The sequence below is a fragment of the Thalassophryne amazonica genome, chromosome 9 (assembly GCF_902500255.1).
Source record: "Thalassophryne amazonica chromosome 9, fThaAma1.1, whole genome shotgun sequence".
Taxonomy (NCBI): domain Eukaryota; kingdom Metazoa; phylum Chordata; class Actinopteri; order Batrachoidiformes; family Batrachoididae; genus Thalassophryne; species Thalassophryne amazonica.
In genome coordinates this window covers 74,338,873-74,361,897 of record NC_047111.1, presented here as the reverse complement: position 1 = coordinate 74,361,897, position 23,025 = coordinate 74,338,873, and the positions used below count along the sequence as shown (strand labels likewise).

At 41.6% G+C, this 23,025-nt stretch overlaps 2 protein-coding genes across 3 annotated transcripts in view; both read right to left on the bottom strand.

Moving 5' to 3' along the window:
- The window catches only part of cct8 (chaperonin containing TCP1, subunit 8 (theta)), a 44,952-nt gene extending 41,720 nt beyond the window's left edge, over positions 1 to 3,232 (bottom strand). For both annotated transcript variants that reach the window (XM_034178378.1, XM_034178377.1), the window contains exon 1: positions 3,068 to 3,232. In XM_034178378.1, coding sequence (XP_034034269.1) covers positions 3,068 to 3,127 — 60 coding nt within the window. In that variant the 5' untranslated portion in view covers positions 3,128 to 3,232. The remainder of the gene's footprint in view (positions 1 to 3,067) is intronic.
- A 9,163-nt stretch (positions 3,233 to 12,395) lies between these two features.
- Positions 12,396 to 22,703, bottom strand: LOC117516578. The gene is made up of 5 exons (XM_034177445.1): positions 22,612 to 22,703; positions 20,873 to 21,182; positions 19,484 to 19,791; positions 18,617 to 18,712; positions 12,396 to 12,831 (listed from the first exon to the last, which is right to left on the bottom strand). Exons 2-5 carry the CDS (start codon positions 21,179 to 21,181, stop codon positions 12,675 to 12,677), a joined length of 870 nt encoding a protein of 289 aa, XP_034033336.1. The 5' UTR covers position 21,182; positions 22,612 to 22,703; the 3' UTR covers positions 12,396 to 12,674.
- Positions 22,704 to 23,025: the final 322 nt, after the last annotated feature.

The window sequence follows — 23,025 nt, the reverse complement described above, 5'->3', positions numbered from 1 at the left end:
GAAGTTATTGTACTTGGCCCCACAAATCTTAGAAACATGGTGTCTAACCAGATCTTTACTCTGGATGGCATTACCCTGACCTCTAGTAATACTGTGAGAAATCTTGGAGTCATTTTTGATCAGGATATGTCATTCAATGTGCATATTAAACAAATATGTAGGACTGCTTTTTTGCATTTGTGCAATATCTCTAAAATTAGAAAGGTCTTGTCGCAGTGATGCTGAAAAACTAATTCATGCATTTATTTCCTCTAGGCTGGACTATTGTAATTCATTATTATCAGGTTGTCCTAAAAGTTCCCTGAAAAGCCTTCAGTTAATTCAAAATGCTGCAGCTAGAGTACTGACAGGGACTAGAAGGAGAGAGCATATCTCACCCATATTGGCCTCTCTTCACTGGCTTCCTGTTAATTCTAGAATAGAATTTAAAATTCTTCTTCTTACTTATAAGGTTTTGAATAATCAGGTCCCATCTTATCTTAGGGACCTCATAGTACCATATCACCCCAATAGAGCGCTTCGCTCTCAGACTGCAGGCTTACTTGTAGTTCCTAGGGTTTGTAAGAGTAGAATGGGAGGCAGAGCCTTCAGCTTTCAGGCTCCTCTCCTGTGGAACCAGCTCCCAATTCGGATCAGGGAGACAGACACCCTCTCTACTTTTAAGATTAGGCTTAAAACTTTCCTTTGTGCTAAAGCTTATAGTTAGGGCTGGATCAGGTGACCCTGAACCATCCCTTAGTTATGCTGCTATAGACTTAGACTGCTGGGGGGTTCCCATGATGCACTGAGTGTTTCTTTCTCTTTTTGCTCTGTATGCACCACTCTGCATTTAATCATTAGTGATTGATCTCTGCTCTCTTCCACAGCATATCTTTTTCCTGGTTCTCTCCCTCAGCCCCAACCAGTCCCAGCAGAAGACTGCTCCTCCCTGAGCCTGGTTCTGCTGGAGGTTTGTTCCTGTTCAAAGGGAGTTTTTCCTTCTCACTGTCGCCAAGTGCTTGCTCACAGGGAGTCGTTTTGACCGTTGGGGTTTTTCCGTAATTATTGTATGGCTTTGCCTTACAATATAAAGCGCCTTGGGGCAACTGTTTGTTGTGATTTGGCGCTATATAAATAAAATTAATTTGATTTGATTAAAAGAGGGAACTTTTGTTTGGTGCCGTTCCAATGAGATTCATAAAGATGACTGCCTGAAGAGAATATGTAAATTTCCATGGTCACTGATGATATGGGGATGCATGTCAGGTAAAGGCAGTGGGGAGATGGCTGTCATTACATCATCAATAAATGCACAAGTTTACGTTGATATTTTGGACACTTTTCTTATCCCATCAATTGAAAGGATGTTTGGGGATGATGAAATCATTTTTCAAGATGATAATGCATCTTGCCATAGAGCAAAAACTGTGAAAACATTCCTTGCAAAAAGACACATAGGGTCAATGTCATGGCCTGCAAATAGTCTGGATCTTAATCCAATTGAAAATCTTTGGTGGAAGTTGAAGAAAATGGTCCATGACAAGGCTCCAGCCTGCAAAGCTGATCTGGCAACCGCAATCAGAGAAAGTTGGAGCCAGATTGATGAAGAGTACTGTTTGTCACTCATTAAGTCCATGCCTCAGAGACTGCAAGCTGTTATAAAAGCCAGAGGTGGTGCAACAAAATACTACTGATGTGTTGGAGCGTTCTTTTGTTTTTCATGATTCCATAATTTTTTCCTCAGAATTGAGTGATTCCATATTTTTTTCCCCCTCTGCTTGGTCTAAAAAGTAACTGTTACTGACTGCCACAATTTTTTTCCTGATTTCTTATAGTGTTTCTTAAAGCCAGAAAGTTGCCATTTGAAATTACTTTAGTTTTGTGTCATGTCTGTGATCTGCTTTTTTTCTACAAAATTAAACAACTGAATGAACATCCTCCGAGGCCAGTGATTCCGTAATTTTTGCCAGGGGTTGTACTATGTAGGCCGACAGACTTGCATGCACAACGCAGCTTCTCACTTGAACTTGGACTTTATTTCCAAACGTCAGCAACACACACTCCACAGCTTCAGTCTGTTAACTAGCTGTAATTTTTCGAGGCAAGTAAACACTCATACAACTGACCGCTGCAGGTTGGACATGCTCATGCATCGCCGACGCTGAAAAACATCTGCCGCTCCGGTCCCGCTCATAAAAAAGAAAAGCGACCCCACACACACTGCTTTATTGTCAACTCATTTTATCGTTCCACTCCTAGAGACGTGCGTTGAACGTACTCCCTCCCTGCTCTTGCTACTGCCTCCGTACGTTTTCACAAAAACGTAGTGGCCGTGGTATCCGCAGAAAACATACTGCGAAGAAAAAAAAAAAAAAAAAAAACGCACGGTGGGTTGTGACCGGGGATGTCATGCACATTATTGTCATGTATGTTGCTTAATGTTATCGTGTACGCTATTTAATGTCGCTATCATGTTATTAATCATGCACATTAATGTTATTAATCGTGGACATATTTAATGCCATTTTTCTGAATTTGGGTGAAAAATACAGGGACATCGTAGGTTCGTGTAATTTGTAAACTACAGACTAAGCTATAATATTTGCGATTAAACGATTTTACGACACCTATGCAGACTGATCATATGTGACGCAGAAAAGAATCACGTTTTTTAAATCCATATCCCCGTTTATCCAATAGGAAGACAATAAGCTCAATAAAACAAACAGTAAATACATTTAAAAGCATAAACAGTTAAGGTAAAATGCACTCCACTGGGTTCAAAATAAATAGATTTGCCTTACTTAGGGTGTTAGCTCTATGCTAACTGGGCGTTTGACAGCCGAAACATTAATAAAACTACAAAAGACAAACACGGCACACTGATGTGCGGTAAGATACAGCGAAAATACGGAACAGAAAAGATTTTGCTCATGAATAAACACCCGCTGCCCCAGCAGAGGCCTGGCTCCCTTCTAGAACTCTCCCACATGACTATCATCGACACGCTACACAGGGAGGCTAATGCTAGCTAGCACATCACAAACTCTAAGCTGCACAACTGCACAAAAGTTTTTATTTTTGTCACCTTTGCGCCATCCTTCAGCATCTGCGCAAAGCCCGGAGCTCTGGGTACGTGAAAGGCCATTTTCGACGTTTGTCAGCTGCGTTGTCCCGAAGAAGGCAGAAGCAGCGTGGACTCAACACAAAGCCGGAACGTAAAAGGAGGAGCACATTCAGAGAAGCGACGGATAACAACAAGGGACATACGGAACAATACGCAGTTCAAAAGTGACGTCACACTTCAGATTCAAACCTGTACTTTAAATCTTTGAAATGTGTAGAAAATTGAATCAAAAGGCTACAAGAATGTCTAACTCTACTCAACATTACAACACAAGTTACTTAGGGTCAAAGGCCTGCCCCGAGCGAATCGCGACCCCACCATCTTGGAAGGTTGAAGCACTGCAGCGGTCTTGCGCTGTCAGTGGAAAATGCATGTTCTGCGCTTGTAGTCACTGTCGATTCTCTCCGACTTCTCCGCCGTTATTTACATTTAAGACGTGAAAACTTGTGCTTAGGTCAATTCAGATACGTGGATTCGATTTCCGTTATGATAACTCTGACTTCAGAGCATGAATTTTCCACTGACAGCTCCAGCACTTCAACCTTCCAAGATGGGTGGATCAGCGCTCCAAGTCACGTGCTTATCTAAGAATTTGAATACTTTTTTAAATCCCATTTTGTATGCTTGTACAATTCTAACATTTTTGTCCTTTTCAGTATGACTGTTGTTTTGAAGCTTTCCCTTGCTTTTCTTGTAAATTCCAATAAAGTTTGGAAAAAAAGATTAAAAACTGTAACAACTCTCGATAATAGGCAACAAAGTTTGAAGTAAAACCCCACTTATCAAAATCATGCACCTTTTGTGGTTATTTCAAGTTAATTTTCACAAATTCCATGTACAATTGATTTGTAACTCCAAAACACCAAAAATTAATGTGAAAATTGTCAGACATTAGGAGCCCAGTGTCATGTACTGAGATTAGCAGATTTTATATTCGTTATCTGCGCATGCACGCAAAACGGGAAATTTGTACTGTACTGTTCATGATATTAGTTGGCCTTTTTTATTAAATATTATTTTGTGCATAACCATCAAATTCATAATTATCCGACAAGGCAGACTTCATATGTGCATTTATTTCTGCATAGAACGACTCGTTATCAGCGTCACATCAGATATCATGGTGTTAAATCTTGGAATAATACAGTACATCTTCTAAATCCATCCATCACATTAAACAGATACAAAAATTGATTAAAAATGTAAAGCTCCTACATGAGTATTTATAATGTCAATATATTACATCCATCCATCCATCCATTTTCTTCCGCTTTATCCGGAGTCGGGTCACGGGGGAAGCAGCTCAAGCAAAGCCGCTCAGACCTCCCGATCCACACACACCTCCCCCAGCTCCTCTGGGGGAACCCCAAGGCGTCCCCAAGCCAGCCAAGAGATGTAGTCCCTCCAGCGTGTCCTGGGTCTTCCCCGGGGCCTCCTCCCAATGGGACGTGCCTGGAACACCTCTTCAGCGAGGCGTCAGGGGGCATCCGGAAAAGATACCCGAGCCACCTCAACTGACTCCTTTCGACGTGGAGGAGCAGCGGCTTGACTCCGCACTCCTCCCGCGTGACCGAGCTCCTTACCCTATCTCTAAGGGAGCACCCAGCCACCCTGCGGAGAAAACTCATCTCGGCCGCTTGTACTCGCGATCTCGTTCTTTCGGTCATGAGCCAAATCTCATGACCATAGGTGAGGATCGGAACGTAGATCGATTGGTAAATCGAGAGCTTTGTTTCCCTACTCAGCTCTCTCTTCACCACGACGGACCGATACAGCGACCGCATCACTGCAGATGCTGCACCGATCCGTCTATCGATCTCACACTCCATCCGTCCCTCACTCGTGAACAAGACCCCGAGATACTTAAACTCCTCCACTTGAGGCAAGGACACTCCACCAACCTGAAGACGGCAAAGCACCTTTTGCGGTCGAGAACCATGGCCTCGGATTTGGAGGTGCTGATTTTCATCCCGGACGCTTCACACTCGGCTGCAAACCACCCCAGTGCACGCTGAAGGTCCTGATTTGACGAAGCCAACAGAACCACATCGTCCGCAAACAGCAGAGATGAGATTCTGTGGTTCCCAAACCAGACCCCCTCTACACCCTGGCTGCGCCTAGAAATTCTGTCCATAAAAATAATGAACAGAACCGGTGACAAAGGGCAGCCCTGGCGGAGGCCAACGTGCACTGGAAACAGGTTTGACTTACTACCGGCAATGCGAACCAAGCTCCTGCTGCGGTCGTACAGGGACTGGATAGCCCTTAGCAAAGGACCCCGGACCCCATACTCCCGGAGCACTCCCCACAGGATGCCCCGAAGGACACGGTCAAACGCCTTCTCCAGATCAACAAAACACATGTGGACTGGTTGGGCGAACTCAGGCAAACTCCCATGAACCCTCGACCACCCGATGGAGCATGTAGAGCTGGTCCAGTGTGCCGCGATCAGGACGAAAACCACACTGCTCCTCCTGAATCCGCGGTTCTCCTCTCCAGTACTCTGGAATAGACCTTACCGGGGAGGCTGACGAGTGTGATCCCCTTATAGTTGGAACACACCCTCCAGTCCCCCTTCTTAAACAGAGGGACCACCACCCCGGTCTGCCAATCCAGAGGCACTGTCCCCGATCGCCACGCGATGTTGCATAGGCGTGTCAGCCAAGACAGTGCCACAACATCTAGAGACTTAAGGTACTCAGGACGGATTTCATCCACCCCAGGAGCCTTGCCACAGAGGAGCTTTCTAACCACCTCGGTGACTTCGGCCTGGGTAACGGATGAGTCCGCCTCTGAGTCCCCAGTCTCTGCTTCCTCTTCGGAAGACGTGACGATGGGATTGAGGAGATCCTCAAAGTACTCCTTCCACCGCCCGACAACATCCCCAGTCAGGGTCAACAGCTCCCCACCAGCACCGTAGACAGTGCTGGTGGAGAACTGCTTCCGCCTCCTGAGCTGTCAGTTTGCCAGAATCTCTTCGAGGCCGACCGATAGTCCTCCTCCATAACCTCCCCGAACTCCTCCCAGACCCGAGTTTTTGCCTCTGCAACCGCACGGGCTGCGGTACGCTTGGCCTGCCGGTACCTGTCAGCTGCCTCTGGGGTCCCACCTACCAACAAAGATAAGTAGGACTCCTTCTTCAGCTTGATGGCATCCCTTACTTCTGGTGTCCACCACCGGGTTCGGGGATTGCCGCCGCGACAGGCACCAGAGACCTTGCGAGCCTCTTTGGCTTCTACCTCTGCCCTGCACAGTATCCTCATATTGTATTTTTTTCTTTTTTATTACTATATATATACGTATACACACACACACACATATATATATAAAATTTATTTGTAAATTGTGATTTTCATTGTGTGCCAAATACAAATTAAATGAAATTTTCCCTTTAGGTGAGCGGAAAGGACAGAGCTGGTTTCAAATATATCTCCCCTGTTCATTTGATTTAAACCATGTCCAGACAAAGTATTGCTGGTTGAATCCAGGGAAGTAATATCATTAAGAGGTAAGATCAGAATTTATCCACATTAAACCTGATTTTGGTCCGCAGGCTGCACACAGAAAGCGTAAACTCAGTACAGAACAAACGTCCCGTTTTCGCGCATGCGCGGATATCGTATAATACAAATCTGGTACGCGGTAATCTCAGTACGTGCCTCTTGTGTTTGCTATTGGTTGCTAGGAAATCCTTTCTCAAAATGGCATCTGAACATATTGCGGGAAAGAGGGCACTGATATAGAGGGTTTTCATGTGATGTATTGGTCACGTCATTTTGTGTCCCGCGGCCATTCTGGATTATGACGCAGTGGCCGCTGTGATACGCTACGTGCATTTGGCAAACAATTGCAGAAGCTTCAACGTCACTGTGGCACTGAGAGAGATCCGCCGCTACCAGAAAACCACTGCTCCCAAAATTTTATCTTATTTTATTCGGCAATAAAATTATATAAGAATACATAAAAATACTGCCGAGGATAACACAAGAACGCTTCCAATACGGATGCTTATTTACATTGTGGTCCTCGAGCACCGAGCTGCTGATCCCCAAGCTGAACATCTCTGGAGAGGTGCACCGACGCTCCCATCCAACCTGATGGAGCTTGAGAGGTGCTGCAAACAGGAATGGACAAAACTGCCCAAAGATAAGTGCACCAAGATTGTAGCATCATATTCAAGAAGATTTGAGGCTGTAATTGCTGTCAAAGGTGCATCAACAAAGTATTGAGCAAAGGGTGTGAATACTTTTGTACCTGTGATCCCCCCCCCCCCCGATTTCTTAAATTTGCATATATATATTACTCAACAAAAATATAAACGCAACGCTTTTGGTTTTGCTCCCATTTTGTATGAGATGAACTCAAAGATCTAAAACTTTTTCCACATACACAATATCACCATTTCCCTCAAATATTGTCCACAAACCAGTCGAAATCTGTGATAGTGAGCACTTCTCCTTTGCTGAAATAATCCATCCCACCTCACAGGTGTGCCATACCAAGATGCTGATTAGACACCATGATTAGTGCACAGGTGTGCCTTAGACTGCCCACAATAAAAGGCCACTCTGAAAGGTGCAGTTTTGTTTTATTGGGGGGGATACCAGTCAGTATCTGGTGTGACCACCATTTGCCTCATGCAGTGCAACACATCTCCTTCGCATCATCTGTGAAGAGAACACCTCTCCAACGTGCCAAACGGCAGCGAATGTGAGCATTTGCCCACTCAAATCGGTTACGACGACGAACTGGAGTCAGGTCGAGACCCCGATGAGGACGACGAGCATGCAGATGAGCTTCCCTGAGACGGTTTCTGACAGTTTGTGCAGAAATTCTTTGGTTATGCAAACTGATTGTTCCAGCAGCTGTCCGAGTGGCTGGTCTCAGACGATCTTGGAGGTGAACATGCTGGATGTGGAGGTCCTGGGCTGGTGTGGTTACACATGGTCTGCGGTTGTGAGGCTGGTTGGATGTACTGCCAAATTCTCTGAAACACCTTTGGAGACGGCTTATGGTAGAGAAATGAACATTCAATACACGAGCAACAGCTCTGGTTGACATTCCTGCTGTCAGCATGCCAACTGCACGCTCCCTCAAATCTTGCGACAGCTGTGGCATCGTGCTGTGTGATAAAACTGCACCTTTCAGAGTGGCCTTTTATTGTGGGCAGTCTAAGGCACACCTGTGCACTAATCATGGTGTCTAATCAGCATCTTGGTATGGCACACCTGTGAGGTGGGATGGATTATTTCAGCAAAGGAGAAGTGCTCACTATCACAGATTTCGACTGGTTTGTGGACAATATTTGAGGGAAATGGTGATATTGTGTATGTGGAAAAAGTTTTAGATCTTTGAGTTCATCTCATACAAAATGGGAGCAAAACCAAAAGCGTTGCGTTTATATTTTGTTGAGTAAAAAGCAAAAACCTTTTTCCCCATGTTGTAATTATGGAATGAGTAGAATTTTAAGGAAAAAAAAAGAGAATTTACTGCATTTGAGTAAAAGTAAAGTGCTGTGAATACTTCCTGGATGCACTGCACAGCTCGTGTTGACATAGCTATGTACTATACTACTACTGCTACAGAAAAAAGAGTCAATTACCATCTGCACAAATACTACTGTTTATTGCAATAATAGAAATGCTGAGAGGCATGGACTATTTCAGTAAAACGTCTACATATATATATATATATATAAAAATAAAAAGAGGGTAGTGAAATTAGTGATACAGCAAACTGACAGCAACAAGAAGGGAGTTTTGCTCAACAGTCACTGTAGTAATGACTTTGTGGGTATGGTTTTATAATGTCATTATCATCATCAGGTAATGAGCCATTGCATCTTCCTCTTCCCTAACATTATCAGATGATTTATGCACACAGTAATGTTGCATGAATCATCCACAGTCGATTACAAGTGCCTGGCCCCATCTGAGTAATATGTATAAAAGAATAAAATGTATCAAAGAAAATTCTTATTCATCTAGGCAGAAGTTATCTAGAACTATATTCTAAAGCAGCTGGACTTCTTGTTTTGTCTTAAAGATATGTCACCATCCAAATGGCTTCTTTAGTCAACAGTAAATTGATGTGGTCACTCCAGTTACACCATTCAGTGTTTGGTGACAACCAAATCTGAGGTCAACAATAAAGTCAACAATGTAGTTCTGGAGATTCATAAAGGTGCATTCACCACTAAGAAGCTCATTGGCTGTTCCTCTTCCTTCTGATAGATACATGCAATATCCTTAACCTTCCTGGGAAAGGATAAAAACACAACTTTGTATGTTGCAGATGTAATCTTAAAGTCATTATTTTATTTGTGAGTTAATGCAAATCTGTGTGGCTGATGGTTGTTATGATTTTTTTTTTTTTTTTTTTTTTTTTTTTTTATGTAATCCCAGTTGCATGTGTAATGAACTAAATTGGTGAAATTTACCAGAGGCTTGGTGATAATTGTGAGTAATCAAGGAAAAAAAAAAAAAAAAGAAAAAAAAAAAGAAGACAATTCTGTCTGGGCATTACCCATAATGCAACATATTACTTCACAACAGTGCACGCATGCAAAATCATCTTAAGAGTTCTGGGTTGGCAGTGTTTGGTTTACACTCATTTGTGGAGTTTCCTTGAATATTGGAGCAAAACACAATGAAGAACTCTTAGCTTAGCTGTATTCCTGAAATAACTATATTAGCAGTGAAAATGTCAATCTACATAGAGAAACAGTGGATGAATGAGATGATGACATCTAATTACAAGGAAGTAAAAGCTTCAGTCCATTTACAACTGAGGTATGAATTTTCCAGTTTTACCAAGATGACTCTTTTGCACTCTCAAACCATTCGTCCTCCCTGATCAAAATGCACACACTGCTGCACTCAAAAGTGTGTGCTTCATCTTGTCAAAAGGACAAATGTCTCCCCAGCGCCATATTAATGTCATCTCCAATGTTAAGGTTTTGGTTTTCAAAAGGCACAATCGCACTCTGGAGGACGTAAATGGGACGACTGAATCAATTTATTAAAGACTGAAGAAGCCACTTCTTCAAGACATTAATCATGAAACTTCAACAAAAATTTAAGTTACTTTTAAATAAGCTAAAGATATATGGGAAAGAAACTAAAACACTTGGATGCCATCTATTCATTTTCTTCTCTTTAACCAGTTGAGAGTCCATCTGAGCCTTTCTGTGTGGAGTTAGGATGTTCCTGTGGGTTCCCTCGGGGTGCTTCGGCTTCTTCCCACTTCCAAAGACATGCGGGTTAGGTGAATGGTGACTCCAAGTTGAGCATAGATGTGTGAATGCATTTGTCTGTCCGGCTAGATACAGCCTTGCATTAGACTGGTGCCCTGTCCAGGGTGTACCCCCCACCACCCACTTTTTTGCCTTAGGACTGTTGGGATAGCCCTCACATGACCCTTGACTGGAAAATGGTGAAAAGGAAAATGAATGAATTTATCATCAAAATTCACCATTGATGAGCTGAAAAATGAATTTCATTAATTGTCGCAACGCTAGTGAAAACCAGTTTCCCTGCTCAAGAGTAAACAGCACATTTTTCCCTTTAACTACTGTAGGTGAGGAAAAGAAATGCCTGCAAGTGCAAAATGGGCAGCTGTAGGTTACACCCCCCCCCCCCCAAAAAAAAGAAAATACAAAAAACAAAAATTAGAATAATATTCCTCAAATTGTTGCAGTTGAAGAAAAACTGATCACGCAGAGCTGGAAAAGCATCAATCTAAACTGTTCAAAATGGAGCTTAGAAGGCCCCATTCATAGAAAATACATCTTCTCAACAGCTAAAACAAGTGTTAGTAAAATTATTGCATACAGTTAAAGTAGAGGGAAATACATCCACTCTGTGTCAGTGAAGTTAGTCTATACTGAACAGAACTTGTGCCGTTTGTTACAGCGAACTTAAGTGGAAAAAAATATTAAAGCACAGTGTACAAATATAAACTATAATATTAGTATTATATAAATGTGACTAAGACATTTAGTTCGAGCAGCTATAAAGGGTACAGACATCACAGTATACGAGGTCTGTCAAAGTATAGGTCTTTATTTTTTTCAAAAACTATATGGATTTCATTCATGTTTTTACGTCAGACATGCTTGAACCCTCGTGCGTATGCGTGAGTTCTTCCACGCCTGTCGGTGACGTCATTCGCCTGTGAGCACTCCTTGTGGGAGGAGTCGTCCAGCCCCTCATCGGAATTCCTTTGTCTGAGAAGTTGCTGAGAGACTGGCGCTTTGTTTGATCAAAATTTTTTCTAAACCTGTGAGGCACATCGAAGTGGACACTGTTCGAAAAATTAAGCTGGTTTTCGGTGAAAATTTTAACGGCTGGTGAGAGATTTTGAGGCGATACTGTCGCTTTAAGGACTTCCCACGGAGCGAGACGTCGCACAGCGGTCCCAGGCGCCATCGGCAGCCTGTTTCAAGCTGAAAACCTCCACATTTCAGGCTCTATTGATCCAGGACGTTATGAGAGAACAGAAGTTTCAGAAGTCGGTTTCAGCATTTTATCCAGATATTCCACTGTTAAAGGAGATTTTTTTTAATGAAAGACGTGCGGACGGGTCCGCGCATCGGGACGCAGCCGGCGCGGTGCCACAGGAAAAACACCTTCGTGTTGATAACCATTTGTAAAATCCAGGCGGTTTTTGATGGCTTTCAGTGGAGTGAGTATATGAGAAATTGTTTAACAGCTGGACATGTTCCAACTTGTCCTTAAGGCTTCCAACAGAGGTGTTTTTCCTGTGGCGGAGCGTCGCGGCGACTGCGAGCCGACGCTGCAATCCGCCCGCACGTCTTTCATTAAAAAAAAAAAATCTCCTTTAACAGTGGAATATCCAGATAAAATGCTGAAAGCGACTTCTGAAACTTCTGTTCTCTCACAACGTCGTGGATCAATAGAGCCTGAAATGTGGAGGTTTTCAGCTTGAAACAGGCTGCCGATGGCGCCTGGGACCGCTGTGCGACGTCTCGCTCCGTGGGAAGTCCTTAAAGCGACAGTATCACCTCAAACTCTCTCAGCCGTTAAAATTTTCACCGAAAACCAGCTTAATTTTTCGAACCGTGTCCACTTCGATGTGCCTCAGGTTTAGAAAAAATTTTGATCAAACAAAGCGCCAGTCTCTCAGCAACTTCTCAGACAAAGGAATTCCGACGAGGGGCTGGACGACTCCTCCCACAAGGAGTGCTCACAGGCGAATGACGTCACCGACAGGTGTGGAAAAACTCACGCATGCGCACGAGGGTTCAAGCATGTCTGACGTAAAACATATGAATGAAATCCATATAGTTTTTGAAAAAAATAAAAAAGGACCTATACTTTATTGACAGACCTCGTATGTAAGACTCTTTGTAGCTAGAGGACGGTTCATCCACAACTAGCTAACTTGAGATATGTAAACAAACAAGACTTGTAGCTTTCCAAACAGAAAGTAACTTGAAGACAAGTTGTCATGTATAATAGTTTCCCAGCTCCACCACATACATGTAACATACGCACCTCAGTGAAACATGAAAAGGTCCTTTGTTTTACACGCAGACACATGTAGTTCATTTTTGTTTGCAGATATTGTTAACAGCCGTGTTAGCCAAACCACCCAGCATGTTTGAGACGCGTGCAGCTCGACGAGTGAGGCTTGAGCGACTGAATTTCCCGCTGGGATCCAACCTTCTTATCATCACTCCTCCATGTTCCCTTGGAGTAGTCCTGTCAAGAAAAGTCAGAAAGAACAAAATGGGTACTTCTTACTGGAAAAGAAACAAACAATTAGAATCAGTAATGGAGGCCAGGCACCTGCAAGTATTATTCAGTCTTAAAACTGATAGTGTGCAAAAGCCAATTTTAAAAGAAAAATATGCCAACACTTACATGTATACAGTAAGGTCCATAAGTATTTGGATAGTAACAATTTTTGCAAATTTGCCTCTGCACATCAAGATGTCTTGTACTTGAAGTGTAAACTAGCTTTAATGAAGGGTCTAACAAAAATGACGACGTTTAGAAATTAAAGCCATTTTATACACAGCCCCTCCATTTTCAGAGCCCATAAATAATTGAACAAACTAAATACGGTCTCAGATAATAAACCGACCCTTTTTTTTTTTTTTTTTTTAACTATATGGATTTGAATGACATGCGATTACACCAATCATGCTTGAACCCTCGTGCGCATGCGTGAGTTTTTTCACGCGTGTCGGTGACGTCATTTCCCTGTGGACAGGCCTTGAGTGAGATGTGGTCCTGCCCTCTCGGCTGAATTCCTTTGTTTCACACGCTGCTCGAGACGGCGCGCGTTGCTTTATCAAAAAATTTTCTGGACCTGTGAGGAATATCCGAGTGGACACTATTCGAGAAATTAAGCTGGTTTTCGGTGAAAAGTTTAACGGCTGATGAGAGATTATGGGGTGTTTCTGTCGGTGTAAGGACTTCCCACGAAGCGGGACGTCGCGCAGCGCTTCCAGGCGCCGTCGTCGGCCTGTTTCGACCTGAAAACATCCTAATTTAAGGCTTAATTCACCCAGGACGTCGTGAGAGAACAGAAGATTCAGAAGAGGCCGGCATGAGGACTTTATGCGGACATTCCACTGTTTAAGGACATTTTTTAATGAAAGACGTGCGCGCAAATTCGCCGAGTCGTTTCCGTGATGACTTGGCAAATCTGTGTGCGCCGCGACAGGAAAAACACCTCTGTGTTGAAAACCATTTGTAAAATTCAGGCGGCTTTTGATGGCTTTCAACAAGTGAGTAACTGAGAAATTGTTTAATAGCTTGGGCATGTTCCAACTTGCCCGTTAAGGTTTCCAACGGAGGTGTTTTTCCTGTCGCGACCCCCCGCGGTCGGGTCCGGCCCGACATGCGACTCTGCCCGCACGTTCTTTCATTACAAAATGTCCGTTAACAATGGAATGTCCGAATAAACTCATGCCGACTTCTTCTGAAAGTTCTCTGACGACTTACTGGGCCAACAGAGCCTGAAATGTGGAAGTTTTCAACTTGAAACGGCGAGACGCTGCCGCCTCGAAGCGCAGATCGCCGTCAGTCGCCGTGGGCCGTCCTTACGGCGACACTACCAGACCAAAATCTCTCATCAGCTGTTAAAATTTTTACCGAAAACCAGCTGAATTTATCGAATGGTGTCCACTCAGTTGTGCCTTACAGTTCTTGAAAACATTTTGATCAAACAAAGCAGCAGTCTGAGCCATTCCTAAACAATGAAAAAAAACGACGAGAGGGTGGGCCACTCCTCACTCAAAGACTGCCCACAGGCGAATGACGTAACCGACAGGCGTGAAAAAAACTCTCGCATGCCCACGAGGGTTCAAGCATGTCTGATGTAATCACACGTGATTCAAATCCATATGGTTTTTGAAAAAAAAAATAAGGTCGGATACTTTTCTAATAGACCTCGTATGCAGAATATTTTCAACACAAATCTCAATGTTTAGGTCAGGTCTGGGAGCATGCACCAGTGCTGCACACTGCCACATCCATCACACTATGGAATCTCCTGGGATCACAGATGGCAACCCATCAGGTACACAACCATACCCCCCCACCCCTTGAAAATAACCATTGATTTGCCACAGCCAGATGAAACATGAAGTGTCCTCCTTCTACAGCCACCGGGGCTCTCTATACTGAGGCACCTGCATGCTGGATAATGACCAGAGAGACTCACCAAATGGTGAACAGAAGAGGGCACTCAAGACAATTTCTCTGTGTCACTTCACCTTTAAGTTGTATAACTGGTGATACAAATGTTGCACTATGCACAGTTTCTCGAATCACAGCCACTTAAGCGTCATGTTCGTCTTTGCTCACTAGTCTCCTTTAAATGTGACGGTCACTCAGTTTTTGAGAACTGCCTACACTAGACAGATTTACCATACAGTAAAGAAAAGCAGCTGTAAAAGCGATGATTTGTGCTCATAAAAATGATTTTGCTGTGTCGTTACTTGGGCTCTGGAAAAAGGAAGGACTATGCGTACAAATAGTCATAATTCCTAATGTTAAATCCCATGAATTAAAGCTCAAAACTCTACAATGCAAACACATCTTGATTATTTCATTTCAAATCCATGTGGTGGTATACAGATACAAAACAACAAAAATTGCATCACCATTCAGCTACTGATGAACCCAACACACACACTTTGTTGGGAGTTGCCAAAACCCTAGGATGTGCAAGAAAATATTTGTATAGTTGTTAGGCAGACAGAATAACGTAATAGATAAGGCCTAAAGTGATTATCAAAGAGGATATAAGGCCCTGTGGCAAAAATAAGAGCATATTTTGCACAGAACAATGCAAGTTATTCATAAGACATGAGGGAAGATCTTTGTGAACGACTGCTTTTCATAATTCTGTATGCACAGCAGACATGCAGTCACATGCAGTAAAAAGGTCAGCACTATATTGTCCCAACAGTCAACGCAGGGCACACTATCATACAGTTTTAGTATTTGTTTCGTTTGTGAAATTACCTTCTTCCCTACTCCATAATTTGGGAATAGGTGAATTTCCTGTTGTAGAAGGGAAAGAAACTGACATTTATAAGATAATATGCAACACATGTGTCTGTGAGAAGTGCATCTAATCTTATTAGAAACTATTCAGGTCACGATCCAACATTTTAAATGTCAACAGAAAATGATGCAAAAATCACGCAAGATGTCCACAGTGCATTTCTAGCTGTTGGCTCAAATTCCTACACCCATATATGGTCCTGCTCACTCCCACCATATTTGAATCCCACACACAGTCCCAGTTTTTAATCAGGCGGGAAGAATGTGGGCGGGGGAGGGCCGAGGAAAAGCTGCACGCAGACTGGGATTCTTTGGGTGGATAGAAGGGGTGTCACTGTCTCTGTGGCCTTCACTGTATGAAGAATGTTAAAAACAAAAGATGAAGTGCTACTACAAAGTACTACAAAGACAATAAAACTGTATTTTGAGCAAATCTAAACAACTAGAATGCAAGTACCCAAGTATCTGAGTGCCCACCTTTGATGCCCGTGCTGACAGAATATTTTTATTTTTTTAATAATTTATTTATGTACTAGACTTACAGCAGAGGTTACCAACCCTGCTCCTGGAGACCACTTGACTTGCATGTTTTACAGTTCTGCATGCTCCACTTGCCAGTACTCAGGTAGGTTCAGAAAGTCAAGATTTGTAAGAATAAGAATGTTGCACAGAGCTGTAGTAAATGCGTGGGCGTAAAATTAATTTGCCACAGCGTGAAGATCTGTGCGCAGACATTGTTTCATACAGAGAATGAGCAGCACAGATGCTTGGAGAATGGTGATGTATAGAGAAGGTCAGAAGTTGGATTGTGCATTTGTGTCTTTACAGAAACCTTATGATCGGGTTCTGAGAAAAAGAGATGTAGTATTGGATGAGGATGGTAGGAGTAGCAGAGAAGTATGCAACTGCTACATACTGGTGAGATGTCTGGTAGGAATGGATTTAAGGTGGGACTGTATCAAGGACCAGCTTTGAGCCTTTCCTTGTTTGCAGTGGTGACAGACCAGGTGAGAGAGAGATGAAATGTTTGCAGATGACATTGTGATCTTTAGTGAGTAAGATACAGCCTGAAGTGAGCCTGAAGAAGTGGAGGTACTCTCTGGAGAGAAGGGGAATGACAGTCAATATGAACAAGACAGTGGTGCAGTTGCAAGGACAAGATGTGAAGAAGGTACAAGGGGTGACTAAAAAACTTCAAGTCTGACCCAGAAAAAGTAAGGCACTGTTCTCCATCTTTTGCATTGTGCAAAACAAGCATTTTTCTTGAGAATGTGTGAAATTTTGACTCACTGAGTGCAATGTTGCAGATGATATTTCAGTGAAAAGAGTAGGGGTGTGTAAGATTGGCAAAATGGGCAAAGCTAGTGCATGTGTTGTGATTCAGTCTCTCATTGAAAGGGGAATGTGTAGCTATGTATTTCAAGCAGAGAGTGGAATATATTTTTAAAATTTGCATCCTGGGTGTGCTAGCTGTTAACATGATACACAAATTTGTTTTATTATCTATTATAAATATAATGTTTTATTCAAAACCATGAAAATATAAATCCTCCCTTAAATATAGCTGATATTTCACATAGTGTAATTCTATGTTAATTCCTGAGCAGATTTTAACTCAAAGCAGAGCGTTAATGTTCTTTTAAAACATGCATCATGGTTCTGTGGTGAAAGAGCAGCAAGCCTTGACTACCTGTTTGCTCCACTGACACTCCACATATAAAACATTATTAGTGTAATTTAGTGATTTGGGTTTAATTCATTACTTGGAGGGGGGGTATTGATCAGCCCAGTTCTAATCCCTGAGAGGTGAGTTGAGCACTCAAGAGCTTTAATGTTGCTAAGGTTGAGAAAGGGTGACTTTGTCCTTTATGTCCAAGTGAAAGGATGTGAACTCAGTTGGGGACATTAAAAAGAACAATCTGAAGTCCAGTTTTAGCTAAAATTCTATGAATGCTGCTTGATGCAAGCCTACCATCCATCCATTTTTCTAAAATCGGCTTTCCAATTATGTGTCACGGTCAGGTGTAGAGGAGGTAAATTTAAAATGTTCATTTCACCCAGCCTGCATGTCTTTGGGAGCAGAAGGAAGATGGACCACCTGGAGAGAGCCCACGCAAACTTTGGGAGAACATGCAAACTCCACACAGAAAGGACCATGTAGGAAGCAAACCTTCTCCCTACAAAGAAATGGTGCCAACGACAAACTGTAAAGCAGTGTATTTATATAGTACTTTTCCCCACCTATATCAGAATCTCAAAGCGCTTTACAGTAATGCCTCACATTTACCCATACTGATGTCAGGGTGCTGCTACCCAAGACGCTTACTACACAGCCTGAGCAACTTGGGAGCTTAGGGACCTTGCCCATGGGCCCTTAGTGATTTTCCAGCCAGACATATCCTCTCTGGTGTACAGATCTGCATCTAGTCATTCTAATTCACCAACCAGCACAAAAAAACAAACAAAAACAAACAAACAACAAAAAACTGGTTAGCAGTATTTTGTGTAATCCTGCTAAAAGACAAAATGTCCAGGAGGTAATTACCTCCTTGGTGGCCATCATACTTAAGACAAATAATCATGCCTCTTGCTTAAATTAAAAAGGCTAAATTAAATTATACTGACCAAAATACAGTGTTGCCACAGTAACTTTGAAAAGTTACTTTCTTAGTTACTTTATACACTTAGATTTTAGTTGCTTCATCAGCAGCTGCGAATGTGAACTGTGAATATAACTAATAAAGTAATGTGGAATCTAACATGGTTATTTTCAAGATTAAGTACTCAGAAAAATAACTATTAGTTACTTTGCTGATTATGCAATCTTAACAGTAACCAAGTTAGGTAGTTACAAGTTGTCGACAGCTGCTAATAAAGTAACTGTATAAGGTAACTAAAAAAGTAACTTTTCAGAGTAACTGTGTCAACACTGCCAAAATGTTATGGGTACAATACGATACTTTACCTGTCACCTCGACCAGTTATGCTATTAAAAGCCTTTGACAGATGCTTAAGCTTCTTGAGTCCACTGGACACAGACTCCAGATCTCTGTCAAACATTCTGTGACAGAGAAACAAAAACAGAGCAGAACTGACACTTCAATCAAATCACAGATCCATCAACAGTAACTTGAAAAAGCTTTGGCATATGTATTTAGTTTTATGAAACCAAACTGTAAGAAGTGAATTCAGATTAGTCTCCTTCTTCCACAATGTCTGTTTTAGAAAATGACCAGTTTAGGTAGATTTACCATAAAGTACTACATTGTTTCATTGTTGTTAATGCGCTTGGTTTCAGTGCAGAAGGTTCCGGGTTCAAATCCCACCCCTGCCACATTTCTCCACGTAATGTGGAGTTGCGTCAGGAAGGGCATCCCATGTAAAACCTGTGCCAATTCAACATGCAGATCCAAGGTGGATCTGCTGTGGCGACCCCGAGTGCAAAACAAGGGAGCAGCTGAAGGGACTTACTTGACTTACTACACTGTTTCAGGTATTCATTCCTTGACTTTTTCTAAAGAAAACAGACTGCATAAATTGGTTTGTGTTATATTACAGGTTGCATAGTTACAGCTGCATGGGTAGGAATTCTATTATTTTGGCTTTAAAACATTTTATTTTGTCACTGTAGAGATCTATTTTGACATCTCAAATTTTAACACAGAAAAGCCAGATTAAAACAAACAAGCAAATAATAACGACAACAAAATACTGTAGAAATAAAATTAAATGTGTAAAAAGTCGGCAATGCTGCCCAAACATTTTCAAGCCACTGCATGATCTATATATTGTATAGAAATCCAGCTCTGAAGCACTAAATAAAAACACTCACTGTCTCTGGATCTGTGTGTTGGGGGATGCAAAGGGACTTCGCAAAGCAGCCATGCGGACCAGCTGCCTCCTGCCTCCTCCTGTTTTTACCCCACGCACACCAGCATCACCCTCAGGAGTTCTTTTAATTCCTGGGTTGTGTCTGGGTGTTGCTGTTAATCTGGGGGTGCGTCTGGGTGTTGCAGTTCGACCAGGTGTATGTCGTGGTGTTCGAGACGTTGATACTCCAGTTTCTCCCCCATCAGATGTCCGACCGGGAGTTGCTACCAGACACTCTTCAAGCATAAACTCTCTGTTCCTCTGCAGCCGCTGGTTGAGACACAAAGGAGAGAGAAGGCTCTTTTCTGGATGATGACGAATGAATTAAATTTATTGTGAACAATGGAAAAATAAGATAAGAAGAAAAGTATGTCAGCTAAGAAACAATCCTCAAAAAAGGAGTTGGAAGAAGTAAACACTTCTATCATGCACTATCAGTGCATGATAGGCATGCACTGAGATACACACACACACACAGTATAGCATATACTATACTGACTGCATGTATAGGAACTTTCTAAATGTGTAGTGTGCTCTTTGAAAGAGTGATGAAATTAACTGACAATAATTAGGATGTGGAGTAGGTGTGTTGTGACCTGAATGTCTTGTGTGTGAGTGGCTGAGATCTAACATCAATGTGTGTGCAGTCGTGATTGGAAGTTCTGGTTCGGGGAACTCTTTGCTGGATAGCAAATCATCTTGAAGTACCTTGAGGCAACTCTGTTGTGATTTGGTAGTATATAATTGAAAGTAAATTGAAAATCTTGGGGAACGGCAGATTATGAAACTCCTAACTGATTGATACGGCATCTGTTCTCGGAGATGCTGATCCTGTGCACCTCGTTGTCCTCTAAACAATTATCCTACCACCACAAACCATTTATTTATATGGTTAACTGCAGCATTTTTGTCAGTACAGGCTCAGTCACCTCAGAGTCTGGTCTGCCTGAGGTTTCTTCCTGTAAAAAAAAAAAAAAAAAAAAAAAAAAAAAAAAAAAAAAAAAAAAAAAAAAAAAAAAAGAGTTTTTACCTTTCTATTGTCACCAGTGTGCTTGCTCATGAGGTGGCCTTGATCTTATTGTTTAAAGCTCTTTGCACTGGTTTATTTTATAGTTTGGCAATATATAAATAAAAATTGTGCTAAATTCATTGAACAAGGGATAATAGTTGAGAGGGAAGAACAAGGACAAAGAAATTCACTTATCAAGAGATGTACAACAGCTCTCAGTTTTGGATCGAAACCAGATTTAATTCAACTACAGTACCACAATGTTTTAGTGACATTACTGCCTTCCTTTCAAAAAGGAAGAAACATACAAAAGCAGAGTATCTTGGGAAAGTATGCACCTACCTGACACACTCCAGTAATGGACTGTTGTGCACTTCGGGTAAGTTTGCGGACACCGCTGGTTTTTGGTGGTGCCTGTAGATGTTCCCAGGTTGGATTCTCTGGAAGGGAGTTTGTCTGGACAGAACGCAACGGAAGCCGCTTCCGCAAAGACATTCTCAGAGAGCTGAGTGAAGAAGAGGCACGAAGCTTGTGGAAATGGTCTGGGGCTTCTGGAGAACTCTCTGCATCATCAGACTCATCCAAGACAGTATGTGCCCGCCAGACTCCCACTACAGCTTTACCAACGTTATCCATCACTGAAGATGCCATGCTGATGGAAGTAAAAGAGAGCAGCAATGCAACAGAGCAGCACATGCATGTTTTGATACCCCCCCCCCCCCCCCCCGCATCAGATCACAAAAATATTTCTCATACAGCATCATTTGTAAATACAATTTTGTAAGAAAATTAAACAGTGACTAGGATATAATACAACATAAGCAATAACACAAGCATACTGGATGTGCAGTATAAAACTGCACGTACATAGATAACAAAAAAGTCCAACTCTAGCATCACTGTTGCAAACTGAAATAGTACATTCTTGAAGTCATCTATCAAGTGGAAAAATTCTGGTTCCAGCTTCTGTCATATTTTTTCTGTAGTTTGTCACAAATTGATACCTTTAGATTTTGGACAAATATATCTCGAGCACTAGAAAATTATGATAATTTTACACAATTTCCTGACATAGTTTAGATTAGAACAGAGAAATAACTAAAAATAATTGTTAATATTAATATTACCAACACCAACAGAAAGAGCTATTTTAATGTACAGGTTATGTGAACTTCCTCATCTGTCAGGAGAAAGGATATCTCAACAAGGGCACAAAGTGCAATGAAATGTTGCTAAGATTTCATCTACATCTGGCTCAACCTTTCTATTAATCTTATTCTTTAATTTCTTTACCACTATGAGATTGGATTTCCTTTGTTCTCCTGCATTAACATTCTTATAATGACATCTAATAGATCTGACAGATATAACAGAAGTCAGTTTTTTTAACCAACTGTAGTTTTCTTTGTTGGAACTTGGATAATATAATCACTAATGCCCATTAAATTATGTTATGGAGGACTTAATCTATTTTTAGTGATCTGTTGTGTTCAAGCACTTTTTGTACAAATCTGTACACTGGATGTTTGTTAGAGATTTAAGAAACAACAAATACATGTAGATGTAATTAATAATATATGTCTTGCATGACTCGTTCATTTCTGCCCCCACCACACACACACACACACACAGCAAAACGCTCACATTGGGGCAAAGCACATTTTAAAGAAAATTAAATTAGGAAATAGAAAAAAAATCCCATAAGGGATCACTTAAATAGAGCTAAACAATGGCTTATAATCAATTTCACAAGCAATAAATAACATTTCATGTGATTAGGTTTAAAATAAAAGTCTAAACTCTTGTTTATGTCAAACAGATGTCTTTTCTAATAAATGTGCTTGCACGATTGGGGAGCTTTTGTTAACCCAACCGGTGTTAGGGAGTAAAGTTTAAACGTTAATAAAGTAACATTAAAGTTATACTTACAAAAAAAACTAAACAAAAACACACACGACAGAAACAGGACTGTTAGCGTTAGCTGAATAATATTCTGTTCATCCATTGAAGTCGGCTTTAAATACCTCTGAAACAAACCACAGAAAACAATGACTTCAAACAGTTGGAGAAGCGCCGTTTACCTCCGTATAAATCGTCTGTTAACTCCAGCTGCTGTTTCTTTCTTTCACTTTTTGAATTTGGCCGCGGAGTACGACACAAGTGCGCCACGCCTTTAACACGAGCCCCGGCAATGACGTAATTAAAACACGCCCTGTCCTGTAGCGCTTCCGTTTTTATTTAATCGAAATAATTCTAGGACGACATAAACAGATATATTATCCAAAAGAGATTCGAAGAAATTATGAACACATTCAATAAATTATTGTTATAAATTAGTTGTGAATATTATGCTATAATATAGTGATTAAAAATTTTAATATATAAAAACTGAATTTGTGAAGATGAAAAGTACTTTAACAAATCAGCCAAACCCCACTCAAATTACATTATTTATTTTATTAAATTTCTGATTAATTACACGTTCATCTTTATTT